Here is a 27,465-nt window from a genome sequence, read left to right on the forward strand (position 1 = left end):
ACTGCTTAGGTTTTGTCTTCTGCGTGAGAGTAAGATGAGGAAGAAAAGAACAAGAGAATAACAGTCAAGCGGCCATAGACCCCGCTTGGTTGCGTCGAAGGTTAGCGAGAAAGTTGGAGTGCTGACTTGGCACTTTTAAAAAGCCCGTGACTAGAAAGGACCAGGTGACTTCATAAATATCTCGCCTCACCTCTGTGTCTTCAGCATCAGCCATACCCTCGATGATCTTCCACCATATATACATTCTTCTTACTTTTGTTATATACCAAACCAATAGTGATGCTACCTCCTCATCGCTGAGCAATACGGTCTTTCCTGCATTCCTCTTACCGCGCACACCGAAGCACTGATCACATCTGCGCAGGTCTGCAATACGTTTGGACGCGTCTCAGACTTCTCGACAGCATGAATATCCCTCCTTGAACCTGTGTTCTGGCACTTTCCATTGACCTGGAAAATTTCCCACGCATAAAGCTTTCTTCGGACTATGCAATGCTCTGCACAATACACTGGCTTGTTCCATCTTTGATTCATCGCCTCCTCTTGCTTGATAGATTGCAGAAAAGGCTTGGGATCCTTTGCCTTCCCAATATGTGACAAGACCCGAATCTCTGGTAATAACTACATCCCTCTTTCGTTTATGTTTCACCTCCTGAAATGCCCCTAAGGTCTCATCATAACGCTCATAACCCCTTCCATTTGTCCTCGCGGGATTCTGTCAGTTGACCATGCCCCTGGTAATTTGCCTGTGTTTGCGTTCACTTGTCTGGACAGAGCAAGCAAAAGAAAGGAGTTTGGAGCTTAGAGGGGCTCCACTTCCTTCGCTGATGTCTGGGTTGACTGGGACGGAATGGATCACTGAAACTGCTACATAATCGGTAAGGTTAGCTCTTAACGATACTGGTTTTTGTTGCTTTGGTGATGGCTTTCGCTCTTCATGTCGTGGGAGTTACAAGCTGCTGAAGAGCCAAGTCAGCTGACGATTATGTTTCGTTTCTTACTTGGATTGCTCTTCAGCGCCCTTCGAGAGGTTGGTACTGCTTTATTCTCCCTGCCCTTTGCTTGCTTGACTCCGTTGCACTAGTGTTGATGGAACTGACTGATGCTTTTGATCAGGCGTTCTTTCCATCTACTTTGTTTCGATGGTCAAACACAAATAGACCTGATGAGGATTTCGCGCCTATCACCCACCGAGTTCATCTGCATCACGTCAACCACTTTGCTGACACCGCTAATGCTGTGCTCAATTTGTCCTTACGCGAATAGTCCGGCTACTTTGTCTGTCTTATCCATGCTTGCACGCAATCACTCAATGAAACTGCGAACTTTACAGATTGCCTCCAGCAATAATGTATCTGGGTTGCACTTTACTTCATTATGGGTGTTCCTACGCTGCCTCATCTACAGGCTCATCCGGAAGTTAGCCTGGGGTGAGCTCTGAAGGCTTACCGGCAACGATGTGAGATGATTCTGACCGGTGGTGATATCTCGCTAATATCTGTGAGCAGGAAACTAGCAAAAGGGAAAACGCTCGAGAGACATTCGTTGCATTATGGGGACCCATTCAACGTGTGGAAGATGATAGCTTTTGATAAATCGGGACTCTCCGAAGCGCAGCGCGAGTATTGTTCCTCTTCGTCACTTTTCATTCATCGCTTATACCATGCGAGAAATGTCACATGGCCGATATGCAACTGTCTGACTCGACATACCTCTTCATCAAACACTGGTCTCGGCTTAGCTTGTCGTAATAGGCGACTTTGCCATGTTGTGGGAGTGTGTTGGCATTTTCTTTCGCGCGATGACTCTCTGAGATCCTGGACCAGAGAAGTGTTATACGAAAACATTCTTTGAATACTGGCTCCTGATACCTGGTCTTGGTGATACTTTCAATGACCCCCATCTGTCTGTTGGACCCACTGGTATTGACTTGCCGTTGGCCATACCATCTGCTCAAGTCCATGGTGGAGAATGATTTTCGTCCGGTCTACCAGCCTGTCACCCATCTCGGCCTTGGCTACTGGCAATTTGAATGTCCATGCTCTTAGTCTCAAGGCTGAAGTGCGTTCTGATTATTCCCTTCGGCATGGACAACTTTCGGCTGACGGCATGACATTTCCAACAGTGGTCTAGATGATCGCCGGACTGAACGGCAGTTTTACATCCCCCGAAAAGGGAGTCAAACTGGCCCAACTAATTTCATCATACTGTGGCATTTTTCGACTCAAATCGGGCAATGTGATTGAACTACAATATCATCATGAAGCAACCGAAAAGTCCGATGCTGCTCTTGTGTAAGGTCAAACCACAGCACACGGCTTTTTAACTGAACCTATCAAAGGCGACTTCGGATTCTCGAATGCATCAGAGCTCGTCCACATACTAGCTCCAAACATGGGCGAATGGTTGCATTTTCTCGTCTGACCTAACGATTCTTGGCATAAATATGCGTGAAAACAATGCACATTATCGATGAACCGGTCATCCGGAAAAGGGCCATTGGAAGAGAAGGCAAGACCTCGACTAGGTGTGCTGATTTTGGTAGCATGTGGTCTTTATCACAGCATACCATGTTAAAAGGCTACGACAATGGCGTACATGAGATTTCTACCTTGATTCCTATCCATGGCAGCACTAACAATTTGCAGGCGGGGTCCACATTATCGCTTTTTTGTGGATGTATCAACTGCTGAAATGAACGCCGTGAACCGTCTGGAATGAAGCGCAGATGGAGAGTAGTGTGCACCTTTCGAATGCATCCTAATACCAGTGCTCGCATCATCAAAAAAGTCGATCGAGGCTGCACATTACATTAGGCATGTGTGAGAGGACCTCTCTGGCTGCCCGAGGATGCTTTTTTATATTTATGTGTCATGTCGCCATTGTCCTGCCGGTTATGTTTCTCGAATATGAAGTGACATACTGGGTGCATTGGGCACACCCAAGCCATCGGGAAACTAAAGATGTTGCGCTCAACAGCTTATCACCAGATAGAATCATACAGTGACCATTCATTCCAGCTGCCGTTGGTGGCTTCGGTGAGTTCTTAGTCCCTTGCCTTGATCGACACGCAATACTAATCAGCCACAGCTGTATTTGTTTGCCTTCGATAGGGCGGTCTCTTCCTGCCTGTGCATATTGAGCCTGTGGGTCGAATTTTGGTTTCCGGCTATCCGAGAACTCGTATCGTCTGCTTTGCCTTTCCAGGACTCAGCAGTGGGACGAATGGACTTTTTCGCCTATATGTAAGAAGCACTGAGTCTATTGGATCCTCAACAGTGAGCCCAGGATAGTATGTGACCGCGGCGGTGGAACAGTGAAGTTTCCAGTGCACTTTTCTCAGAATCATCTACATTATGTGGGTCGTGATTGCATAACTGCACTTTTCATGAACAAAGATCGCGCAAGCGAGGCCCACACCTCGATGAGCTCTAGAGAACATTGGGTGCAGTTGCTTTGACCCCGTTTCTTGGATGATATCACCGTGTATCCTCTCAATGTTGAGCTCAGGGCTATCAGGATGATCTGAAGATTATTTGACAGGTTCCTGTGGAGCATTAAACACTCCGCAAAACCCCGTTGCATTAGAGACCCTCTGAGCTTTCGGTTTCATGTCGGTTTCATGAAGAATCGCGTCGCTACGACCACTTCGAAAGACGCCCATTCTTTCGAAGCTGCAACAGGAGAGGATCAATGGCAGAAAGGTCCTGCGGCCTGTGCCCCATGCATGAGATGATGATGGTCTTCTCCACAGTCCTGACTGTTCTGCGACGCAACATTACGCTGTTGAGAATTGTCTCAACTACCTACCTGATGTTGGAAAAACAGAACCACTCAAAATGGCACGCTTGGCAATGAGAATTTACACGGAGAGAAACATGAGTATCCCAAGCCTTGGAATTTAGGAGAAGTCTTGTTGCGGCTCTATCGCACCACCGGTAGTATTGCCGTCATGGATAGAGCAATGGGAGAAATATGATGTGCCTGAGCATTCAGAACTTCATCTGACGCTTTTGATTGGGCGCAGCAGAATCACATCACGACCCAGGCACTTTCTTAATGTTCAAGCCTTATTGACCCAGGGACCTCAGGTGCCTGATCTCGAGTCAAGCGGGAAAGTCCGATTGCAAGCCAAAATGATTTGCTTGGCATGAATTCGTGTGCTCGTTCTTTTTTAAGGACAGCAGGATGATGAGCAGACGAATGCTCATCCCACACAGAAACTCAAAGACCGGGAGTGGATGGCTCACTTGATCGTGACGAGGCAATCGTCGAGCTTATCGTCAGCTATATAGACTAGCCACTCAGCTTCGATTTGATGCGAGGTCATGGACAGGGAGGGTTCATCCTCAAACTCATGCCCGGGTGGGAAAAAGTGAGACAAAAGAAGGCATCATATTGTCGAGAAAACATGCCGTTGACCGCGTTATCATCGGTCCTCAGTTTGGTGTTGCCCGGAATTTGAACTTGGAACCATCGTCACGCCAAACTTCCAAATTCCAACAAGCCTTCGGTTAACAATCGCGCCAAATGACCTCCGCGATTGAAACGCCAAAACAATTCAATCAACAAATCACTGCTGCCAACATAAGGGATTCTACTAGAATAACGAAGGAGTTTCCTGACTTCGCCTTAGCTATCTTTTTAATCAACGCTCATCTTTAGAATAGAGGATGGGCGTTGCCTTCGTCTCTTGTGCGGTTTTAGAAACGCCATGTTTTACGACCATATTATATCCCAGTGCCATCCGTCACCTATTTGAAAATGCCGGTTGGGGTTGACTTCGGAATGACGAGGTCTGTTTTTTTTTTTCTCTGTTCTCTGATATCATGTCTCACCCCACTCTACGATTATACCTATCTTACATTCTGTTACCAATCTCTTATACTATCTTATCCTCTTCTCAGACCTTGTTTGCGCCCGATCGTCCCAGAGCCCTATTGAGTTCGCTATACCCGTCCAGCTACAGCCCGTTATAGTTTTATACTAGCTCGCTGAGCCGTTTCTAGCCCAGTAGGTAGACCTTATGCCGTCTTCAGGTGTCTAATAACTAATAGGACTCTCGAGGCTATCTAGCAACCCTGACCGTTGGGTGTGAGCCCTTATTTTCATTATGGAGAATGATGGTACAGATATTATACTGTGTGAGATTGATTAGAATAAAGATGTTGGTATCTCAGAGCAGATAAAGGTAAGCAGGTCTGTCATATCATTATTCTAAGCGGTGATCGCGGTGCTGAGGACGGATAGCATACTAGGATATAATAACTTCCTGTGTGATTGGCAGAGAACAGCGCCAGGAGTTAAGATTAATTTTCTACCACTTTGATAATAACACCTGGACTCGCTCCTCAGCTTTCGAATCCATATCACCTAGCAGGGGCGGCGTATGGAGAGACATGTCACTGTGAATCTATTTGTCACTCCCAGGCAGCTTACAAGCCTCACCTTGAAAGAGGTAATTCCACTTCATACTAAATTCATTGCACTATGACATACCAAGACAAGCGACGGGCAAGTTAATACGATCCCGCGTCACTGGATATGATCTCGAACACACAATCCTCCGCAACTGGAGTGCCCGTGAAGCGGGCGTGTCAATCTACCACGGAGACCTTGAATTCTATGAATCACAAATTTCCATCAGCCTCTCAATATTGCTGCTAGCGTAAGATCTCTTTAAGTAGTGAGATCGCCACAACAAGGTACGTTAAGGAATCTTCCACAAATATTTCTTGTTCTCACGTCTACAGGACATCAATGTCGCCATCTCATCTGACGTAGTCCAGTGGTCACGCTATCTGGTTTTGTCATGTCACATAAGATTCCCTTGGCTCAAGCTATGGCTCAATATGGCACTGTTCGAAAGGGATTTTGACCTAGAAACGGCTCAAGATGATCATTTATCCCCAGATGCAATCCAGTTGCAGGTCACAATCCAACATACAAGCCTCCGCTGTACGCTGCTATATTGGAACGACAGACCCTCACCACGTTGCGAAGATTACCCCTTGAAATATGCCAGAGGCGAATATCCCTTGCAGAACAATACAGAATACGCCCTGATACGAACCAGAAGCCTCCTCAAAGAAGCCATCGTGTCGCTTGACAGCCGGACTTTAGTTTGTTCCTCAGAACGAATTCTAAATCCAACATCGCGAAAATATGATCAGAGTTGATTTCATCCTGATGACTTGGCCATGACACCGAGTCCCAACGGGATCCTCGATAATGGATGCCCTCTCGAATCCGGACATTGATGATATACCTCCAGACTTGGTGCCGTTTAATATATTCCCATAGTCGACCCTAAAACGTGAAACACAATGGCAAAAAAACACACGACAAAGTATGTGCAACATGTGAATCTATACAGCCTCATTGCCGAGAGCCCGGCGGAATCCCTGGCGCGGTCGTATTTGCCCCAGAGGATGGTTTCTCCGTCGTCAACATGAGAAACGGTAACTGGACAAGAGCACTTCCCGCTTGTCAAAGGATCCCCAAGCCCATTCCTCTCGAAAAGGTCATTATTTGAATAACAGGGGTCGAGGAAATTTGAATATCCCATCAATCCAGACGCCTTTATTTAAGGGGCTGCGAGTCTTGCCTAAGAGAAACCAATAATTGCATGCCCGCTTTTCTTACATTCCATGGACTAGACTATCCCTTGCCCAGGTGACAAGTACAGACAAGACGCCATGACTGCCAGTTAAATGCATGGAAGACACCACGAATGAGCGGAGCTCAAGATGGCGACCCGCACAGTTTCGATAATGTTTTAGGTGTCGTCTCAGATCACATACGTGATGACGGAGACATCTGCTGAACACCATCAAGATCCGTATGTCAGTTTATTGGGTTTGTTAATGATGCGCCTTGCATTTGTTGAGCAGCAGCCCGGGTCTACCTTGACCGCTGCTAGTTCAATCACATCGAGACCACATCCAATATCATTGATGCTTGACGGGTTGACTTAAGGAAGGCCAAGGGAAATGTGCCTGTGACCTTACGGAATTCGGCTGAAGCTACTCGCAGTGTTCAGGCGGCCTAGAGGTCTTGACGTCGATTTCCTTATCCATGGACCCCCTGGTGCAAATTCCAGATAGGAGATTATCCTTTCAGAACGGTCCAACTTGATATATGCAGGCTGGAACCTTGCGATGCGGCTGTTCTTCCTTATAGAGTGCAATGTCAGCTTTTGCAGTCCGATGATACATCACCTCAACAAAATGTGATCATGCCGGACTTGGCCCGAAGAGATTACATCCAGAGTTCCGTGTCACGTCGAATTTCGAATACTTTGACTTCCAATGCTCGCGATGTCCACGTTCAAGAACAAATTTCTTGAGCAGCATACCCGATCAATTCGAGAACAACTTGATAATCAACACGAATGGCCTCATACCTTCTTAAAGACGGACTTTTGATCTGCGACGGTTCGTACTCCATGTCTTTGTCGAAAGCCTATCGAGTCAGTAAACGCGAAACACCTTGACGGCAAACGAAATCACGTCAAAATGCGCGCGCATGCGCGGCTGAACGGTGTTTCGGTCCGTGTCTTTATTGATAGCCTACCATGGGACTGATTGCAAGAGCAATGGCATCGTCTATATGAATAATATCTTCGATGTAAGTCACCCTCCCTTCAAATGGGCGACCGTCTGATCGTAAATTTTATCGTTGAAAACCAAGACACGGGAACGAACAGAGCTGCGCGTGTTATCTCGCCATGCTTAATATCCCCGCAGACGTCTGCAAAAATCCTTCTGACTCGCCTGTGGAATGATGGGAAATTTGAATGGGTATCATTCCCCTCCGGTCTGGAGGCCCGGGTTACGCCATTCGAATTTCTGCAGTCACCGGCCCAAGCTATCCAGATTTTAACCGACCAGATGTCGCGTTCATGACGTATTCTTCAACTATTCTGCTCCAGTCTCAAATAAACATTTACATATGGCGCTGAGCCAGGCCAAGAAAGGCCTTTACATCATCTGTGACACGAAGAAGCTCCTAGCCCCCGGTCGAGATCCCAAGCCGATATAAAGTGTCAGAGACATGCCCAAGTATATCAGTCGCAATCGCTTTTTGATCGGTCCCGAAACACAGGAGCGGGCGGCACCATTGGATTACGAGTGTCAAGCAACCACTGATAATTGGGCTCTTGGTACAAGGACCAGGGACACCGAGCATGGTACCTTCAACGCTCACTCAAATGAGCGGCTATTTGACGCTTCCATAGTCACGACAGGAATGGTGTGATTGCTTTTCCTCTTTTTGGGTTTATTCCAGGTCGTCTCCTATCCACAATTACTCTCATCAATGAGGTATCAACAGAATGGCCTCCTACATGACTTAGTACTTTCCCATGGCATCGGTCGGCCGGTTTATGACGACAACGCATATACCATCAAAGTGTGAAATATGTCCACCTGCGTACTTCAGGGGTCGCAATGGGGGTATACCCCCACTTCTTCAACCCACAAAGCGCAAATTTGTATCTCGAGTCTTCACAATCCGTGGGACAAAATTCTTTGTGCGTGTGGTCCACTACTGTGGACAGGAACTTCTATGGGTATGTCTGTCACACCGCAAGTGCGAGTTCAGCCGGCGATGAAGTGCCAACCGCCAGCCGTATCCAAGTCGGCCTCCCTAGAAATGTATCTGTGCTATGATATGTTGTGGCATGACGAAAAGGCCTTTGTCTATAAGGATTGCCCGGAGACTGTGTGACCAAGACTGGAGGAAGCCGCATGGAAGGTTCCTTTAGCCTGGTAATCCATCGAAGCTTCTACAATAAGGCCCCATCTTTTCCCATTCAATGGAGAGAGCTCGAAGGCAAACCGGTATGTCATGCGGTAATTGGATGGAGAATATACGCAGGTTTCGATCACCAGAATGCATGCTGAAATCTTCGACCTGTTGCATTCTTTCCGCAGAGCGCTATTCGACAGCTTTTCGGTAAGACATATTAGAAACCCTTGAATCACTGCTTTCATGAGTGATGTGTATGAATGCTTTGCTGATTTCGAGTTGCTATTCATCAGGTGATATACCAGCTATTTCTCACGAGTGGAATATGGATAGACCGGACTTCCTGTTCCAACTGTGTCTGGTGGTAGCGGCATTCCCTCGCTAGCTTTCTTATTACGCGCTCTCTACACAAAAGAAATAATGTATATTAGACACGAGAATTGAAAAACGGCCTTGGAGCTATCAGGTCTTGATACAAGTCCATGGTTCATTAGAAAGATACTACTGGTAGAACAGGATTAGGGTCATTATCAAGAAGATGATTTCAGAGTCAAGAAAAGGCATGATGTAACAGATAAGGCTGGACTCAGAGAGCAACTCGCTCGATAGAACTGTTAATGGCGACCAGAATTCATGAATGACTAGCAGACTCTGGAGCGCTTTAGCTTTATAGTAGCTGTGGAATATCAAAAGCTTGATTCCCGTGGGAGTTGTTTTCTAGTAAAAGACTGCTCATAAAGAACTAAATAGGCCTGTAAAACGCTCGACTTTACTATCGCGGTACGGAGAAGGCATTGTGATCGCAACAAGATTACAAGGTATTGGCTAAACGAGAAGGGATACGAGCCACAGGAGGACTTCGAAAAAGAGAACAAAGAAAGAACGCAGGCAGAAAAAGAAAGGAGCACGACAGATGTCAAGGAAGCAATTCTGACGCAAGGACAAAGTATGATCAATCGACAAACTGGCCGGATGACCACCCACTATCCCCTCACCCTCTCATCCCGGGGCGTGCTGAGCAGAAAACGAGCGAACAGCTCGACGGGGGCGTCGGCCTTGGATTCAAAGCTGTACAGCTTTGACTGGCGGATTATCAAATTCTTCCCGTCAAGACAAGCATAAAAGATCCTTGCATGCTGGGGCCCCAGGAACGACAGCATCAGGACTGGGAATCTCTTCTCCATGGGAAAGACACGTTGCTTTTCCGGGAACACGTCCCGTTTCTCATCATAGAGCTTCTCCATTTCCTCTTCATCGGTCACCAGTGGCTGGTTTGCCCTGCTGCGCATTGCGGAGATGAGCGGTGCCAGTTCCCCGTAGAGCATTGAATTCTCATGCCCGTTGTAATTATGAAGCATCGTCATGGTGACGTGAGGGTATTTTGGCTGGCCATCGTCGCCTAGGACTTCGAGTATGAGGTCGTCATTCCAGCCCACGCCAGCTGGAGTTGTGGTGCCGCTAAGGCCCCGAGCACGGAGGAACGGGTTGGGAAAGCTACCATGAGATCGGTCAGTTTCGGTGTTGACAGCTGTTGGGGAGAAGAACTAGGATTTAACATACTTTATTTCACGAAGTCCACAGTATGATAGAAGATCTGGACACCCTCGTGGGAGAGCTCTCCTCACCCCATGCGTGGCCCAGGTGACCACGAGCCCGCAAGAGTCCATGGCAGATGCCTCTACGTCCCAGGCATGCTCTTCGACGAACTCGGGTGTGAGAGAGGCATAATCGTGAAACTCTATAGACTGGAAAAACTCTTCCGAGACTGGATGCATCCGAAGCTTCTCGAGGCTCATGGGCGAGAAAAGGAATGGAGGACTGATACGGCTGTCTTCATGCTCAGGGTCAAAGTTCAAGCGCTGGATTCCATGCAGCAAAAGGTCGTCGTCCTTGACCTGCATCTTGGTTGCAGGGTCTTGTGAGATAGAGATATCGGCATTAGCTACGATCTTCTCCCATAACTCGTTCAGAGTTTCACGCGATTTGTTTTTCGACATCTTGGATTAAATAAAGATTTTGGCAGTGTGATGCTTGGCAATTGCCTTGAGAGTATCTGGAGCTGGAGAAATGCGAGTGCAACGCCTGAAGGTTTGTTGTAGTTACGGGTTCGTCAGTGTTATCTTGCGACGGCAGACTTTCGTTTTACATGGCAATCCGTCATCCATGGATCGGCTTCGGCACCAAATCGCCCAACCAATGCCTGCCGTGAATTCACATGGTGACAAACTCGAAGTTAATCTCCCCTAATAAAAGATCCTAGTTACTCTTATGATTAACCACCTAAGCCTACACAGTTGCTCAAAGGTAAAACAATTACAACCTAGTCACTCCCTGTGATACATTCTCGCTTTGGGTGTTGATTATTACATGCCCCTAGTTAGCAATATCTACATGTCTCCAACTAGGAAATCCCCATCCTTCAATAAACCCAATCTATATTAAGTAAGTACGGCGGCATAATGTATATTTACCGATTCACTGGACTTAGCGTCAAACTATCTAGTACTTATTACATGGCGCCTTGTGATCCTATATGACCTGATGTCCGATGCTCAACCCGTAAATCTTCTGGGAAGGGTTATACTTTATGTAACGGTAATGTGTTGTCAATAGCATCGGGTTATCCTAATCTATTGCTTTTTGTTTCGCGAACGCAGTATGTACCATGGGTAAATTCAATTATTCCAGACTAGATACTATCAGGGAGTTGATTGTCGAAATTGCGCTCACTTAGTCTAACAATCTCAAATAGTCCTGCCCAGCATTATTCTTGGTAAAGTGCTAGTTGATCATATTCCCCTTTATTTCCCTCCATGATTAACTACGTATTGCGAAGTGTTCATGCTTAGAATCAGGCTGAATATGACTAGAGTATCTGGTGAATAGGCTACTTGCCCACCAGGTTGGTGAATATTCTGTCAGGATAGATGATAGACACTGTAGGGTCCATGAAAACCTGCCTATCTTAGACAAGCTATCTTTGCTATCTAGTTTTGCTAGACATAGAAAGTAAGCATTCCAGATCATCCCTCCCTCCATTGCTCACAGCTATACGCGGCATTCCAGAGCATTGGAAAGACGACAATCTTCACCTCAAAGGTATGTGCTCTAAATGGTGACTGTTGTGCCCAGTAAACCCTAACATTGAGCTTTCGGTTCAGCCATGGCGACTCCAGCCCCCAAGGACCAGCTTCCTGTCGATGCAGAAGAATGGAATCACGAAGCAGAGCAAGCTGGAACTACATTGCGCTCGTTGAGATCATGCCGAGAACTCATGTCTGGCTCAAAAGTCACCAAAGAGCAGTATCTACTCTTCCGGGTTATTTGCAAAAGGCCAAGTCGTTCTTTTGAGTCGGGCCGCTTTGGGTTGACTGCCTTGATGCAGCAGGCGGATCCGGTCACAAGCTCCCCGGGATTGCAGAAATATCTCGAGTTTGTTAGCGCCGGGCACCCGTATGGTACAGCCCTGAATCAATGGCAGCAGCATACCCTGTTCAAGGTCGCCTATCGGAACCAACAAGAGCTCATCCATCGAGGCAACAAGGCAATCCATCGAGCGAGCCGGTGGTCAATACCGCCCTAATCACGTTCCTGCCGAGCTTGTGGCCTGGATTAAAGAGCGACCGGACCCCAGTGGTAGTCCCCCAGCCTGGTAAGGATCGTGAATCTGCGTCTGGGATTTGACCGAGCTAATATGAACAGGCGTCCACTCGTCTCTCAGGATGGCGTTGAGCTGTAAATCTCATTGTTTGAATATAATGGGGCTTGGGTCGACTACATTAGTAAGTGTCGAGTGGGCAATGTGGTTCCCGTGCCTGACTCCAGCCTGGCCACCATGCGCACCTACGGACCATGGAAAATCAACAACAGTCGCCATATGGTGCGTTTCGTTCAGATAATTCTGGCAATTATCACAGCCCCGTAGCTCGTGAATATCCAGTTTTTGTAGTTGAGGATTGTGGAAAAGATGCTCGCGCGACGGTTTATGCATACGGGGATGAAAAGGGAGGAGACGCATTTTTGTAGTTAATTTTAAATTGTGTGGTTCGGCTCTTCCGATAGGCCTATCATAATTGATGACAGGAAGTAGTCACATTCTTGTGTACAGCTAAGTATGAGACTGGATGTAATCCGCGGCGGTACGAACTAACCCTGTCAACTAGGGCTTCAGAATTCCAAGAGCAAAGCCACTTACCGCTAGTAATATCACGCTGATCCTCGGTGGGAATATCAATGTTGAATTCCTGGAGTTCATAAATACCAGTGGCGCTTGAGATACTGCTGGGGTCTTACCTCCTCCAATTCACGGAAGATTTGTCTCATTTCCTGGCGAGTTGCGCCAAGGTCCTCCACGAAGTCCGCATTGTCGTGGATCTAACAGTTTAGGTAAGAAGGATAAAATTACAAGCGCGAGCGACATACCCTCTTCTCGTCCAGCTCGAGCAGCTGAGCCACGATGTGGCGGATTCGGTTGATGGTGGAAGACATTGTGAACTGACAAGTATGCAGTATGAGATTGATATGCTTTCTGACTTTTGGTTATGAGCAGCTTGATTGATCCTCAATGATTTCAGGGCGTAAATGCAGTATTTATCTCATTTTGTGTAGTACAAGCATGAATTGGAAAGTGGGAGGTACTGAATTGCGGGTGTAACATGTGGCTGGGTTTCACTGCCTGTGTTTCACTGCCTGGATTTCCAGGACCAGGATCTTTTCCGCGGTGAATACACCGTTTGCATATGTTTTCCGGTTTAACCGCCTTCCCTGTTTTGTACTTAATCCCCTAGGACAAAAGCGTGGCTCTTCTCTCTTGCACAGCTTTCCAGGGACAAAAGGTGACACTGAAGTTAGGGGTCGGAATCCCACGTGATCACCTTGCATCCTCACCACCTGCCATCATGTTTCCCTCCATGCTCCCTCGTCTCCTCATGCATGGCGGATTGAACTCTCTTCGGGGATTCTTTCCAGCCGGCCTTGAGGACTATCCCATCTTCAACTACATCGTCCCGGCTGTCACCGTCTTTGGCACCCTCTGGGCCCTCTGGACTCGGGGCTATTCTTTCATCAAGAGCATCGTGGTCAACGCGTGTATCACCGAGCATGATCAGCTGTACGACGATCTGGTCCGCTGGATGGAAAATAATACCTCATTTACCACCTTCGACGCCAGTGGTGAGTCGCAAGGGGATATGTACCACTTCCAAAGTCTCCGCAGAAGACAGGTCTCCAGGTTCGATGCCCAAGCCTATCCATTCTCCCCCGCTGAGACTGGCATTTTCCCTACCCATCGTTTATCCAATAATGCTGTTTATCTCGCGCCTTCACGGGGATATTGTCTATTTTGGTTCCAGAAGACTCTCATCCACATCAAACTCGTGTACGCGGGACCGAGCCCGACCCCCAAGTCGATCAAAATCCATTGTTTCACGCGTTCGGCGAACGTCCTACGTTCTTTTCTCGAGGAAGTCCGAGCCTTCAGCAAGCATAAATCGACCTCCTACGTCTCGGTCTACCGTCCCGCTCTCGGCCGCGATGTCCCCCGTTGGACCCGCGTCACCTGTCGTCCCGCCCGGGACATTTCTACCGTCATCCTCTCAAACGACAAGAAAGAATCCATCATCAAGGATATCAAGGAGTATCTACACCCTCGCACCTATCAGTGGTACTCGGACCACGGCATCCCCTACCGTCGCGGATACCTCTTCTCCGGACCCCCTGGCACCGGCAAGTCTAGCCTCGCGGGCGCCATCGCAGGCATGTTTGAACTGGATATCTTCGTGCTGGGGCTCAACGATCCGGATATTAGCGAAGGGCATCTTTTCTATCTGCTCTCCAAAGTCCCATCGCACAGTGTCGTGCTGGTCGAAGACGTCGATGTCGCCGGGGTGAGCATGCCCAGGGAGCAGAATCCGGCGAAGGTGTCACCCAAAAAGAAAGATGCGGATGCAACGAAACACCGCTTGGAGCATCAGCCCATCTCACTCTCCGCGTTACTCAATGCCATCGACGGCGTGGCGTCGCACGAGGGCCGCATCCTCATCATGACGACGAATGTTCCGGAGAGTCTGGACCGCGCGCTCATTCGTCCTGGTCGCGTCGATTTGCACGTCAAGTTCGAACTTCCCGGACGCGAGGAGTTCAAGGAGCTGTTCCGCAGTGTGTACACTGGTCTAGAGGAGTTCGAAGAAAAGGAATGTCCCGGTCGGGATCTTGAAGAATTGGGCGTGCGTTTCTCCAAACAGTTGCCTGAGAACCACTTCAGCGTTGCCGACGTGCTGGGGTATCTACTGCAGTACAAGCTGCACCCTGAGCAGGCGTGTGACAACATCGCTGAGTGGGTTGAACAGCAGACCCTGGAGAGCGAAAAAGAAACTCTAGAGAAGGAGGACAATACAGTGTCTTCGACGCAGCCTTCTCTGGAGAAGCAAGAGAGCGATACGAACTATATGCGGACCCGTCCGATTGCTTGTGAGATGGTTAATGGGCTTTCTGAACGTAACGATCGCCTGTTCATGATTACCCGCTGATGACTTGCCTTGGAATCATTTGGTCTTCCTAGGAATAGAGAGCTTTATCTTCTCTCGTGTTGGTGGTTTGTTTTCAAGGCTCAAAAATGCTTTCACATTGAGAACCAATATTGGCATTCCATCATCCTTTGGTCTTCAAATCGATGGAAGCATAAATTACAGTTAATCTTCATACTGAGTCATGCCCAAATAAGTTAGTACTAACTCATGTGATGATACATGAAAGCTTTGTTCTTCTTTTCTTTTCTCAATGTAAATTGAAGCCAAACGAAGCAACATTTAAATTCGAATCCAAAATAATAAAAGGCTTCATTTTGCTCAGTTGATACCATCCACAATATTAAAACAAGTACTTCCACCCTTATTATCTCACCTCCTCAAACCCAAACCTGTACATCTAGGCAGTCGAAGACGGCGCCGCCCCGGACACAGAACCCGAAGGGACACCGGAAGGCACACCAGACGGGGCACCATCACCACCACCACCTCCCATGAATCCCGAGTCCTCATTCTGATGACCGCCATTCTCATCATAATACGCCGCAATGCTGTAGTAGCTGTTATCGGTATAATCTGCGGTGGTATTGATACCAATCTGGATCCACGCAAACAACCCATCGGACAACCCATCGCCCAGATAAATATACTCCGGGAACGGGTCATACGCGGAGCTGGCCTGCTCGACGCTCCACATGTCCTCCGCGTTGGAAGTGATGTCCTGGCTGTTCGTGTTGTAGGGGTATGTGTCTTCGACGGCGGAGCGGAGGACCTCGTTCCAGAAGAGTTGGCCGATGTGTGCGACGCTGCCGGTGCCCACGACGAGGGTCTGGTTGTTGGGGTGCAGGGTGGCGTTCAGGTGTGTCAGGAGGTGGGTGTGCGTGGCGCGGCCGTCGTAGTGGCCGGGGAAGATCGTCGAGAAGGTCACGACGCCGTCGGAGTCGGTCTGTTGGATGCCGCGCAGGAAGGTCGAGTCCCAGCCGTCGGCGGCGTAGTTGCCGGAGGTGGAGATTCCGCTGGAGGAGTGAGGTGGTTAGTATGGCTCTTGGGATCTGGTGATGTCTGGAAAGCGAGGGGAGGCTGAATACCTGTACACGCCGGTGGCGTTGGCCTGCCAGATATCGACGATGGCGCCAGGGACAGGGCGGCAGGTGTTCACGTCGATGTACTGCACCTCGATGAAGCTGTCCACACCGTCGGAGTACTTCTCCTCGCGGACGTCCTGGCGCATCACTTCACCCCAGACATAGTAGGGGCCGTCGGTGATGGTCGGGGACAGGATAGCGCTCGTGTTGGCACCGAAGATGACGGATTCGGGCGTGTTGGGAGAAAGGTCAAGCAGTCCGGTGCGGTTGTGGTTGATGGCTTCCCACTCCTCGAGAGCAGCGAGATCACGGCGCCATTTCTGGGGGTCTGGAACTGTCAGTTGCTGTGGTCTGGTAGGACAGAGAGGGGAAAGAGGAGAGGGAAGGGAACGTACTGGCAGTGATTCCTCTGGCCTGACGCAGCTCTCGCGCAGTACGAGCACGACGGGCAATATTCCGCTGCTGCAGCTGCTGTGCGTGAGCGGTGGTCGAACAGGCGTCCAGAGCGCGTTTGGATCTGGCGGCATGGACGTCCCGAGCGCGGATCTCCCGTTTGACGACCTCGGGATCGTGCTTTTCGCCCGGGTGAGCGACAGCCAGGGTGGCCGCAGTGAGGGTCAGGAATTTAGAGAAATGCATGGCTACTAACTCGTCCTGCTCTGGCTCTGGGTGTTTGTTGGCCTTGGTTCAACGATCCTGCCATCGTCTTCCCCTTTATATATTCTTCAAACTGACTCGATAGCACCCCGTTATCCCGACAAGGCTACTAGTACAGCACCTTGTTTAGGTAACTCCACCGACTACCCCATATCCACAAAAGTACTCAGTAACAGAGAGATAGAACAAAAACCACAGAAAACAGAAGAATCAAGGAACACGAAAATAAACCTAAAAGCCGCGTCATTCTCCGTCTCACCTCCGACTGGGCAGACACAGGTATCCCACTCCCCACTCCACACAATCCCTGTCCAAAGCCACTACACTACCCACGATGCTGCGTAATCCGTCCCAGCCGACAAGGCACCCGTCAAACACCACCGAAATCCACCATAATTCTGCACGCTTGCACAACCCAGCCAAGCCGACTAGCCAGCTAGCAGCATAGCCAAACCGAACGGGTTCTTGGCACCGCGTACGTGGGATCCGCATCCGCCGTCAGAAACCAGAAGCGATCGACCGACTCCACCAATGAAAAACCCGCGGTTGCTGATTACGGTGGATTCCCGAATACAAAATGCGCGCTAGAGACGGCTTGTTTCAGTTTATTTTTGCTTCGCTTTCGTTTGCGTCGCCTTGTGCCTGGGCTGTTATTCTCTTGATTAGATGACGGGAGATGCGTAGGGCTAGGGGGGCACGTGTCCACGTACGTAGAAAGGCTTGGCGGGGAGATGGCGAGTCTAGACTGAGGACTAGTATTCGGAGGAGAGGTTTCCGTGGAAGATGGCCAATTGGATGGTACTGATTAATTGGCATAGATGGTGTAATTGGGTAGGTGTGAGTGCAGACGTGGATGAGGCGATTGATATAGATTAAGCTGCCTGTCTTGTAAGCTAAATTAGAGTAGAGTCAACTGCCACGCCTTGGAATCTAGCCGGAGATTGGAAATCCAGTCGGATAGAAGAGGAGGGGGGTTTAAGAAGATGAAAAAATGAAAGGTAAGGAAGGAAAAAGAACAAGAAGACTGCGGTTCAAAGAAGAAAGACTGGCGGAAGAAGGACAGCTACTGGACAAACATTAGCAAATACTGCCTCAAAGTCTCCCGCGTCCTTCCTGAGATTTCGATCAACCTGCCTGCTTGAACCCATGATATTTGTCATGAACGGCATTGTAAAACGCCCATCCCTAAGACGCAGTCATAACTATTATACATTTTCATTCAAAAAAGACAGAAAAGTCGAGATCGAAAATTCTGTACACTTCAAAGATTGCGTACAAGGGAATTTGCAGATTTCAATCAATCTTAATGACGAAACCGGCAATGTTGGCCTAAAGCAGGAACTTATTCTGCCAAACGTCGCGCCCAGATTGCGTCCAGCTGTGTGACGATGACAGACGCATGTTGAAGAATAAATGGCGCATATCGATCTTCCCCAACACCAGAATGAGGACAAACTGTCTTAAGCACGCGATCATTTTGGCGCGCGATCAGAAGGCGATTTCGCACCCACACTGTCTCTATCTATTTCAAAGCCTGGGCCATGGGATGCCGACCGAGTCTACCTTCCCGATTTCACAGTTTGCACGACGTTTCTGGGCTTACGCGGATTTAGTAAGCTGGGCTATCCAAAATTCACCACCAACACTGGCGGCACCCACTAACAGTCTTTCAGCGTGCCAAGTCCGTTCCTTCTAGGTGGCAGCATCGGCTGTGGAGCTACATGTGTACAGGTTACCCTTGAGGCCGCTTGGGAAAACGGCCATCCCAGTCATCCTCACGTCACGATGATGATATATCGGAGATTTAATGGCCCAGAGGGATCCATGCTCCATAGTGAGTTAGTGCCGATTATTTCCGCCATGCGGAGCCGAGCCTACCAACCTAAAGTCAAGGAGCATGAAATGGACGATTTATTCGAAGGCAAACCATTTGCAGACAAACCTCGTGTCTTCCCGAAGGAAAAGCGATTCCCAGTACTGCTTCTCTCCTTCGTTGGCCCGCAACATGCCAGGATTTTCTACGCCTATGTCGAAGACGGCAATAAGTTGATTATTCGTCAAAGACTGGCCGATGCACCGGTTGAGCTGTTCGCCCGCTTTCCGGTTGGTAGGCCTTCATTTTAATTGGAGCTCGTGCAATAATGGCACGTCTCTGGTACGTAGTTGAGGATGGAAATTGGATATCCTTCCTGGCGAACAATGGGGGAATTTTTCGTCTAGCGAATAGCCAGGTGACTCTAACAGCGGAAAATTCAGCTTTATCCTCATCTTGGACTGTCATCTACTGTTACATGAGCATATAGTCCTTCGGCACTGAGTCTCGAGCGATGCCCTTGTACCTCAAAATGCCCTTGGAGACTAGTAAACTTACAATGGAGTCAAACCGAAGCATCCTTTGTGTTTTCTGCTTTGTTATTATGTCAATAGTTTACATTCGACTACCGTACGTTATAGCTTTGGTAAAGAGCTTTGTATAGCGTCAGCTCGCTGATTCTGGCTTCCCGACGTGCTAATCATCGGAGTAATGTTCTGAGTACCGTGAACTGGTAAGACAACGCTGCTCCTTTTATCTCATCGTGAGATCTGTCGTTTCAAAAAGATTCAGACTTACCGAGTATCAAGATCAATGTAGCCGACCGATCAACCAGTGAAAATTTCCCCTTCGCTTCACTACTAAAGCAATTCTTTTCGGTGTTTGGTTCTGCTGGTCGAAGCCGCCGAGTGCCCCTGGGACACTTTGTCCGTTTGGTGGTGGCTTAGGAAGGTGTTTGGCCTGTGGTGTCGATCTGGGTCATAGAATCAGTACCCGCTCTGGCTCATGGCATTAAACCGACTATCGCCAGCTCCCCCGAGATTGACAGGAGACGATTTCAATGAACAATATAGACAGCTCTCCTGGAGTTTGCATCATCACAAATCTTTTCGAGACGCCATGTGGTTGTTAAAAAAGATCGATCGATATCACTGCGACGAAAGGAGTGGGAGCTTTAGCACAGACAGCGTGGCTCCCAACGCTGGAATACTAGAATGTTCTGCCGGCATTGTATACTGCCTAGCTGCCTATGTGGCTTTCAAGGCAGCCAACAATCGAGCCGTCAAAAAGCAAGTATGTGGACCAAATGAACAGCTTAGACAAAGCTTCGAGCAAGGCGACTAGCTTTTTCATTCTATGTGAGTCAAAGAGTTGCGCCAAACTCTTAATCCTCGCGGCTGATTCCACTCCCTTTAACCGGCTGAAATTAGCAATCAAATACACTTGGATGTTCTCGCCATCACACCTCTTGCACAAGACTTTATCAATAACCCAAGAAAGTAATATCAATTGCTTTATCTGGTTGTATTCATAGCTTTCACAGCAGTCTCTGCGTCCTGTTTGTGACCATAAGAAATTCTTGCACTTAAGAGGCCATCATTATCGGGATCTGCTATCGTCTAAGACACACAAGCGTTAGATTAGGCGTTTGAGGCCTCTTCCACTGTGGTTAGGGGATCTTACCAGAGATTCTATGTGGCCATATCTCTTGGATCCAACGTCCAGAGTGATGGCAAGGTGATGAACCTCTCGAATGGCATAACTCTAGAGTATCCTGCATTGAATTCGATGCCCCAGGATCACTCGGCGACTCCCTGTTTTTGGCTGGAATACAGGCCCGTCATACTGGAGAGAAAAATACTATTTGCATCATTATACCCACCGATGCAAATCAGCACTTGTCAGAAGCATTGAATCCCAGAAAGAGATGACTGTGGAGACCGCACAGAAATAGTGGGGCCAGATAAGATAGCGATCTTCGCTTCTTATGTGATTGGTCCGTACCTTTTGCCCGCAGGAATCTTCTGGGGCTTGGCGTGATCAGTATCACTAACTGATGCAATTCCCTGATAGGGCGGGATTCTCAAGAATGATCTTCGAATAAGCAAAGGCTCTTGCTGATGCGTATTTCGAGTCATGTCAAGCTTTTCTCCTTCATTGAATATCTATATTGACACAAGCCATATAACAGTCCTCAATATGCACCTATATATTTCCCACGGGAAGGCATTGAGAAAGCTTGTTTAAACTACCCGACTTCCAACCTAAACAAACGGTGATGGAATCATCATGTATTTCCCCATATCTGACACGTCTAGTATCTGGGATACCTATTCACTCCTTCAAATAAAGCCCCTCCTCAGGCGGTGGCACACCATACCAATCCAACCCCAACTTATCCTCTGGATCTGGATCCGGCATCTGATAATACCCATCATATCTCCACCACGTCCGATCGTCCCAAACGTCCTCCACAGGCAGAACACCCTCTTGTTTCATCCGATCCCTCACCCTCTCCACACCCCTCCAGACCCTTAGCAGATTTTCACCAACAACCTTCCCCAACTGCTCCTCCGTCGCTCCCCGATCCAGAATCCGCTCCAGCAGTCTCGGATAGCACTTGACATCCTCCAACCCTGTGATCACCGACGCAATGCCGTCAAAGTCTGAGCCAAGACCGACATGGTCCCAGCCGATCCGGTTCGCGATGTAAAACAGATGGTCAAGGACCATGTCCAGAGTAGCGTCTTTGCGACGATGTGCTACATGCTCCGGGACGAATGTCACCATTATGATGCCACCATTAGTGCGAATTAGGTCCAGGATGTCGTCGGGGATGTTACGTGGGCAGTTGAAGACTGATTTTGCGTTCGAGTGCGAGAACATCACTGGGGCACGGGTTAGTGAGAGGACCTGTCGTGCGCAGGGCTCGGAGACATGTGAGCAATCGATTATCATTCCTGCAGGGTTTTGACCTTAGCATTGTTCAGAATGGATACATTGATATAGCTTTGTTTAGACCGGAGATGAGATACCTAGTCGGTTCATTTCAACCACTGCTGATCGTCCGAGTTGGGACAGACCGCCATGGACAGGTCCGACTTTAGATGTCGAGCTATCTGCGAAGACATTATTACAGACGTGGGTTAAGGTACACTTCGAAATGAAGTTAGCTGAGTGTAATTAGAAAAGCTGATCAGAAGAAAACTCACATATCGCACACCCAGTCGATAGAATGCCCGAATAATGCCGATACTGTTACCAGCCATATGAAGTCTACATCGCCCGGAAACCGTCAGCACTTTGCACCTCACCAACCCCGACCAAACACACAACCTAGGAAGAGAAACATACCCCTCGATCCCAATCGAACACGCAATCCTCCCCTCCTCATAAACACGCTTCACATCATCCGGTCCCTCCACCAGGGCAAAAACTTCCGGATACGATTCCACCAACCGCAGTGTCAAATCAATCTGCTCGATCGCATCACGCGCCATATCCGAGTACTCGGGAGTTGAGAAGTTTTCCGCCGACCTGAGACACGGCACGCACACGGACCAGAACTGACCACCAACGGCACCTGAGACATTTAGTTGACTATTGTCCGGGAGGCGTGAAAGCCTGTTTCGACGACAATAACGTACCTTCACGAAGACGTGGGATGTCGGTCATGCCACGCTGGAAGCCCTTCTCGAAGTCGAATTTGGGGTTGTTGTGGATTTTGCCATGGAAGATCGCTCGAGGCTGTTGGGGGAGGTCATTGTGTCCGTCTATCAGGGGAGTGGTTAGGAGGACGCGTTTGACGCGGTCGTCGATGGGGAGGGCTTGGTAGGGGTGCGTTGACATGGTGAGCTTCTTGTGCAGTATTGGCTTGGGTAGGCTGAGTGGGTTCAGATAGCTGGTGCGGCTTTATAAAGTGCTACATGTTGGTGATGCAGACACTCGGACTGACTCGAACTATCATTTGACTGGTCAAGATTTCCGCCGGGTGTTCAGGCTCCCGCTGATAAGAACAACCGACGGAAAACAATGCATGCGGGGTGCATATCAAGATAGACAAGATAATGAACTTGGCCCCCATGATAGCAACCGGTCCAATCACAGCCCTGGAATCCTCTTTTAAGAAAACACTATATTAATCGCAATGATCGCCCGTGCAGGTACGGATACATGACATGCCCCATCGGCTAGTTTTACTATCCCTTGTGGCGAAAATGTCTACTGAGGATGCGTTCAAGATGACCAAGAAGCCGATTGATAGGGACGAGTCTAAGGCTCTCGATGTTCTGCGTGAAGGGGAGATCGAAAATGTCAACGGTAGGAAGCTTCTTTGGAAGCTCGACCTATACCTGCTACCACTGCTGTGCATCACGTACGCCCTGCAGTCAATTGACAAGACTACTTTGTCATATGCCGCGGTGTTTGGTCTTGAGGATGATCTCCATCTCAAGGGAACTGAGTACTCATGGCTCGGGGCAATCTTCTATCTGGGTTACTTGGTGTGGGAGTTTCCAACCAATGTCATGCTTCAGAAGTTCCCAATCAATCATTTTATGTCAGCAACAGTACGTGGCTCATATATCGTTTCACCTACTCAAAGTATCGTTTCAAGAAAATGCTGACCGGAATTTCCCAGGGAATTATATGGGGTATCGTCCTCATGTGCCATGGTGCAGCCACCAACTTCGGCGGCGAAGCAGCAGCCCGCTTCTTCCTCGGTGTCTTTGAAGCCTCCATCAACCCGGGCACAATGCTATTGTTCTCAATGTACTACGAACGCCACGAGCAGCCTCTCCGAATGGGCATCTGGATCGGCTCTGCAGGCTTAGGATACGTGATCGCAGGTATTGCAAGCTTCGGAATTGGACATATCGAGTCGGCGATTGCAAGCTGGCGATTACTTTACATCATATGGGGAGCCATCACGACAGCCTGGGGACTGGTATTGCTGACCTTTCTTCCTGGGTCGCCGCTTACTGCAAAGTTTCTGACTGAGGATGAGAGAGCCTTGGTTGTGGAACGAATCAAGGGGAACGGGACCGGTCTGGATAATCGAAAGTTCAAATGGTCGCAGTTCTTCGAGGCGATGCTGGATTTAAAGACTTGGTTATTGTTTCTGTTTGCGGTTACGAGCAACTCGCCGAACGGGGGTCTTACTTCGGTATGTTCGACTTGCATTTCATGTCTGATCATTGCGGATGACATTAACATTAATACAGTTCCAAGGCCTCATTATCAAAGGAATGGGCTTCTCGACCTTGAAGACAACTCTTATCCAAATGCCGTCTGGTGGCGTACAGCTCATTATTTGCCCATTGGCTTGGTATGTAGCCCTTTTCGAACAGCTCTCCGTTTTGATACTTTACACAAAGCCCGGCTCACAAAATTAACTATCTATCACAGCTTCTTCGCCTCACATTACCCCAACGCCCGCATCCCCACAATGCTCCTCTGCATAATCCCCTTCCTAGTCGGCGTCCTAGGCCTCTGGCTCATTGACGAATCAAAGCCATACGGCAGACTAATTTGCCTTTGGATATCCTTCACGTACGTGGCGGCATGGACGCTATCCATGTCCGTGGCAACGGCCAACACAGCCGGACACACGAAGAAGATCACAACAAACGCAATGCTGCTGATTGGGTACTGTTTGGGTAACTTCGTCGGGCCGTTCTTCTTCAAGGCTGAGCAGGCGCCGGACTATCGGTTGGGAGCGGGGATGATGTTCTTCTGTATTGCGGTGCAGGTGGTTTGTTTATTTAGTATTTGGGGGTTGTTGTGGTGGAGGAATCGGAGTCGGATTGGTGTTATGGAAGGCGGGATGGAGGGAAGTAGGAGAGATGATCTGCCTGAAGAGAGAGGCCTGATGGATGAGACTGATATGGAGAATAAGAGCTTCAAGGTGAGTTTTCCTTTCTCGTCATTCTTGACATGGTGGTGATTACTCGCGGGATGGATTACTGACCTGCTTCTTTAGTATGTTTATTAACAGCATAGTTACATCACGCGAGAGAGTTTAGTGGGTAGAAGCATTTAATGGATTGAATATTAATGATGGCTGGGACTCTCGATATAGTAGATGTTTCACATCTGCAAAACATGGCCATGATTATAAAATTCATGCAATCCTTCAAAATTCAATATGAATTTGAAAGCCGCCTACGGCGGCAAATTCCAAATAAAGTCCAAATCCAAATATGCAGAGTCCAATCCATCCAGCTGCCCGGTTTCATCCCAAGCCCCAAATGGCGCCATCAGTGGGTCTAGTGGCAATGACAACCAATCATCGGAGAATATCGAGTCAGGCAGCCCCATGTCTTGATCCCACGAATCAGTCGCCTGAGGCAATTCACCTCCAGGGTCCTCTTCTCTCTGTTCTTCCTGCGACTGCATGTTGGGTATATTATTACCCGACATACTGAACGTCTGGCGGACACGAGAAACATGGATTTGCAGGAGAGCGGCATATCGCGAGACAAGGTGTATATCGTCGGGACAGTCCGACTGTATCGTATCGATTGCTTTATCAAGGAGATTCAAAGCGTCCCTGAGTGCCGCTGCACGGGTGCCAAGGCTTAGAGCCTTGAGAAGAAAGATTGAGCAGCTGATGACGCGCAGGAAGATGCGGTTGGGAAGATATCGGATTGCTTGTTCGGTTGAACGAAGGACTATGTGATCGAGGATCGCACATGAGCCTTCGACAACCTCTGTTAGGAATAGGCAGTCTTTGGCTTCCACAGTATTGGCCTGTGATGGCAGGTCGGACTGTGGGACGTTTTCCTCGACAAAAGACTGCATTTCAATGGAGTTGATGAATACACGAAGGTATTCGGTTTCAATGTACAGAATATCATCAAATGGTCTATCTATTACTTGTTAGAAAGGGAAAGTCATTGGAGATATCATGAGCCTTACTATGACAACAGGATCCCTTAGTTAACCATTTAGACAGCACGGTTCGCCATTTGCCCAGCGATGCGGTGGTGTTCCACCTTTGTGATCTCTCATCATTCCTAAGCGGAGGAAAGTATTGTTCTGTAATCTCTTTCGTAATCCTAGTCAGCTCAACCCAGGAGGTCATGAAACACACCCAATCTCGATCCTCTCCCACCATTGAGGAAACGCCCGGAGTCGCTGGTAGAAGTGACGGGCACCCGATCCTTGCCGCAATGAGATTCACCAAAACAAATAATAACAACGGGAGGCGTCGGCGTCTACTGTCAAGCAATTCCACATACGCATCTGTCTCAGAGCTCGCGGCTACGCTGTCCGCTTTAAGTGTCTGAACACCCTGTCCAAACACACCCAGCTCATGCGCCAAGGCCAACGCATTACTAACCAGCATCCACGACATTCGGTCCGATCGTTTCGTTGGCTCAACAACATCCTCCTTCCAACGATTGGACATTGGCAGATCATCATCAGTGACGGGAGGGTCTCTCCAGTCCGGAGCCAACAAAGCTAAATCCGAGTCCCAGCCATCGGTTTCTGGAGGGAAGTGAAGCGCTCGTGGATACCATTCCAATATAAGGAGTAGGGCTTCGATAGATGACAGATGCCTTGTTTTGGCCTTTGAGGTTTTTTCCTGGCCGAGAGTTATGCGCAGTATAAGGTGCTGGCAATGCTGCCACAGCCGAGTGTGGATGAAGTATCCTCGTGAGGTACCGCCAGCTCCAGGGAGGATGTGGTAGCGGGATGAGATCATCAAGATTGTGCAGCATAGCATTGGCTCTTGTGTAACAAGCCAGTAATGACTTTGGGGGGTTTCGTAAAATGAAGAAATAATTGGAGACAGGGGTGCCATATTTTTGAAGAATCTAGAGGAATTAGCTCCGGAGTTTCCAGGCAATGATGTACGCACAAGTCCACCAGCGTGAATGCTTCGAAGGCGCTAAACCAGCCCATTTTAACGAATCGACAAGCATCCCAGACTCGCAAGACATCCGCGTGTGGCAAACAGTGCGGGCGGCTAAAAGCCATATGAATCCCCTGAGTAGCGGGATGCCTAGTGTCTCCATGACCTATTGTTGCCGACCCAGCTTCTCCAGCAGCGGCCCGGAAGAGAATTCCCAGTGCATCGTTACTACTCGAGACCATTCGATTGAGCCCTGTCAACAGTGCGCCATGCCCATTTCCCTCGATACAGGTTCCTGAAGAGATAAGCTTCGCAAGTTCAGTGCGCTGGGTCAGAATCACACACCTTGCGTTGACTGTTCTCCAGGTGAAGGATCTGATATTTGAGATGCATCCCCAACGGCATTATCCGATCGTTCTTCTACCACTAAGAGCCATTAGTATCCCATACTTGGTGAGGATATTATGTATTAACCTCCACCCTCTCTAGCCCATGGTGTCCTATCATCAAAGCGACATTCCAACTCGAATTTCGCGCAACGGCAGCATGGCTGATGCGCTTGGTCGCCCGGTTGACACTTCACTTTGCGTCGTCGACATGGAACGCAGGCCTTGTATGTGCGCTGGTACTCATATTCAATGACTGCGCGACTCCTAGGAGGACGATTGCGGCGAGTCCTAGACGTTGTAGGGGTTGGCATGTTGAAGATGTGTCGTTGAGGCGAAAAGCGGAGAAGTGGGGAAAAGCCTCGGATGCGGGGAACTGCCGAAGCCCTAA

At 48.7% G+C, this 27,465-nt stretch overlaps 11 protein-coding genes across 11 annotated transcripts; 5 read left to right on the forward strand and 6 right to left on the reverse strand.

Annotated features, from left to right (window-relative positions):
* The first annotated feature begins 818 nt into the window (after nt 1-818).
* Nucleotides 819-1,362, forward strand: P170DRAFT_96281 (uncharacterized protein). The gene is made up of 2 exons (XM_024855457.1): nt 819-1,030; nt 1,117-1,362. The coding sequence occupies exons 1-2, from the start codon at nt 938-940 to the stop codon at nt 1,264-1,266; spliced, it is 243 nt and encodes an 80-aa protein (XP_024707383.1). The 5' UTR covers nt 819-937; the 3' UTR covers nt 1,267-1,362.
* An 8,372-nt stretch (nt 1,363-9,734) lies between these two features.
* Nucleotides 9,735-10,247, reverse strand: P170DRAFT_350521 (uncharacterized protein; the record flags this gene model as incomplete). Its single annotated transcript, XM_024843808.1, has 1 exon — nt 9,735-10,247. A coding segment is annotated over one exon (513 nt), but the record flags the coding sequence as incomplete, so codon positions are not given.
* Nucleotides 10,248-11,914: 1,667 nt separating this feature from the next.
* Nucleotides 11,915-12,490, forward strand: P170DRAFT_471993 (uncharacterized protein; the record flags this gene model as incomplete). Its single annotated transcript, XM_024852892.1, has 3 exons — nt 11,915-12,183; nt 12,251-12,403; nt 12,454-12,490. 3 exons carry the CDS (start codon nt 11,915-11,917, stop codon nt 12,488-12,490), a joined length of 459 nt encoding a protein of 152 aa, XP_024707385.1.
* A 369-nt stretch (nt 12,491-12,859) lies between these two features.
* Nucleotides 12,860-13,239, reverse strand: P170DRAFT_471994 (acyl carrier protein; the record flags this gene model as incomplete). The annotated part of the gene is made up of 4 exons (XM_024852893.1): nt 12,860-12,897; nt 12,947-12,995; nt 13,045-13,125; nt 13,174-13,239. 4 exons carry the CDS (start codon nt 13,237-13,239, stop codon nt 12,860-12,862), a joined length of 234 nt encoding a protein of 77 aa, XP_024707386.1.
* Nucleotides 13,240-14,129: 890 nt separating this feature from the next.
* On the forward strand, nt 14,130-15,116 carry P170DRAFT_313227 (P-loop containing nucleoside triphosphate hydrolase protein; the record flags this gene model as incomplete). Its single annotated transcript, XM_024843262.1, has 1 exon — nt 14,130-15,116. A coding segment is annotated over one exon (987 nt), but the record flags the coding sequence as incomplete, so codon positions are not given.
* A 491-nt stretch (nt 15,117-15,607) lies between these two features.
* P170DRAFT_453605 (intradiol ring-cleavage dioxygenase) lies at nt 15,608-17,185 on the reverse strand. The gene is made up of 3 exons (XM_024851371.1): nt 16,756-17,185; nt 16,364-16,688; nt 15,608-16,291 (listed from the first exon to the last, which is right to left on the reverse strand). Exons 1-3 carry the CDS (start codon nt 16,997-16,999, stop codon nt 15,676-15,678), a joined length of 1,185 nt encoding a protein of 394 aa, XP_024707388.1. The 5' UTR covers nt 17,000-17,185; the 3' UTR covers nt 15,608-15,675.
* Nucleotides 17,186-18,461: 1,276 nt separating this feature from the next.
* Nucleotides 18,462-19,141, forward strand: P170DRAFT_422996 (uncharacterized protein; the record flags this gene model as incomplete). The annotated part of the gene is made up of 2 exons (XM_024847479.1): nt 18,462-18,629; nt 18,683-19,141. 2 exons carry the CDS (start codon nt 18,462-18,464, stop codon nt 19,139-19,141), a joined length of 627 nt encoding a protein of 208 aa, XP_024707389.1.
* Nucleotides 19,142-21,164: 2,023 nt separating this feature from the next.
* P170DRAFT_349856 (dipeptidase) lies at nt 21,165-22,679 on the reverse strand (the record flags this gene model as incomplete). The annotated part of the gene is made up of 5 exons (XM_024843766.1): nt 21,165-21,790; nt 21,866-21,986; nt 22,043-22,106; nt 22,185-22,413; nt 22,478-22,679. 5 exons carry the CDS (start codon nt 22,677-22,679, stop codon nt 21,165-21,167), a joined length of 1,242 nt encoding a protein of 413 aa, XP_024707390.1.
* A 368-nt stretch (nt 22,680-23,047) lies between these two features.
* P170DRAFT_471998 (major facilitator superfamily transporter) lies at nt 23,048-24,822 on the forward strand (the record flags this gene model as incomplete). The annotated part of the gene is made up of 5 exons (XM_024852894.1): nt 23,048-23,398; nt 23,470-23,994; nt 24,053-24,156; nt 24,237-24,735; nt 24,811-24,822. The coding sequence occupies 5 exons, from the start codon at nt 23,048-23,050 to the stop codon at nt 24,820-24,822; spliced, it is 1,491 nt and encodes a 496-aa protein (XP_024707391.1).
* Nucleotides 24,823-24,992: 170 nt separating this feature from the next.
* Nucleotides 24,993-26,637, reverse strand: P170DRAFT_488566 (transcription factor domain-containing protein; the record flags this gene model as incomplete). The annotated part of the gene is made up of 2 exons (XM_024853970.1): nt 24,993-25,705; nt 25,758-26,637. 2 exons carry the CDS (start codon nt 26,635-26,637, stop codon nt 24,993-24,995), a joined length of 1,593 nt encoding a protein of 530 aa, XP_024707392.1.
* A 50-nt stretch (nt 26,638-26,687) lies between these two features.
* Nucleotides 26,688-27,316, reverse strand: P170DRAFT_335673 (Zn(II)2Cys6 transcription factor domain-containing protein; the record flags this gene model as incomplete). The annotated part of the gene is made up of 2 exons (XM_024843379.1): nt 26,688-26,941; nt 27,163-27,316. Coding segments are annotated over 2 exons (408 nt in total), but the record flags the coding sequence as incomplete, so codon positions are not given.
* Nucleotides 27,317-27,465: the final 149 nt, after the last annotated feature.

This window comes from Aspergillus steynii, assembly GCF_002849105.1.
Source record: "Aspergillus steynii IBT 23096 chromosome Unknown P170scaffold_2, whole genome shotgun sequence".
Lineage (NCBI taxonomy): Eukaryota > Fungi > Ascomycota > Eurotiomycetes > Eurotiales > Aspergillaceae > Aspergillus > Aspergillus steynii.

Excerpts from the sequence above, each read along its gene's own strand:
- P170DRAFT_453605 (XM_024851371.1), bottom strand. The coding sequence starts at position 16,999 with ATGCATTTCTCTAAATTCCTGACCCTCACTGCGGCCACCCTGGCTGTC. Across the intron at positions 16,689-16,755 it reads GGCCAGAGGAATCACTGCCA|ACCCCCAGAAATGGCGCCGT; the intron begins GTACGTTCCCTT and ends TGACAGTTCCAG. Across the intron at positions 16,292-16,363 it reads AACGCCACCGGCGTGTACAG|CGGAATCTCCACCTCCGGCA; the intron begins GTATTCAGCCTC and ends TCACTCCTCCAG.
- P170DRAFT_96281 (XM_024855457.1), top strand. The coding sequence starts at position 938 with ATGTCGTGGGAGTTACAAGCTGCTGAAGAGCCAAGTCAGCTGACGATT. Across the intron at positions 1,031-1,116 it reads TCTTCAGCGCCCTTCGAGAG|GCGTTCTTTCCATCTACTTT; the intron begins GTTGGTACTGCT and ends GCTTTTGATCAG.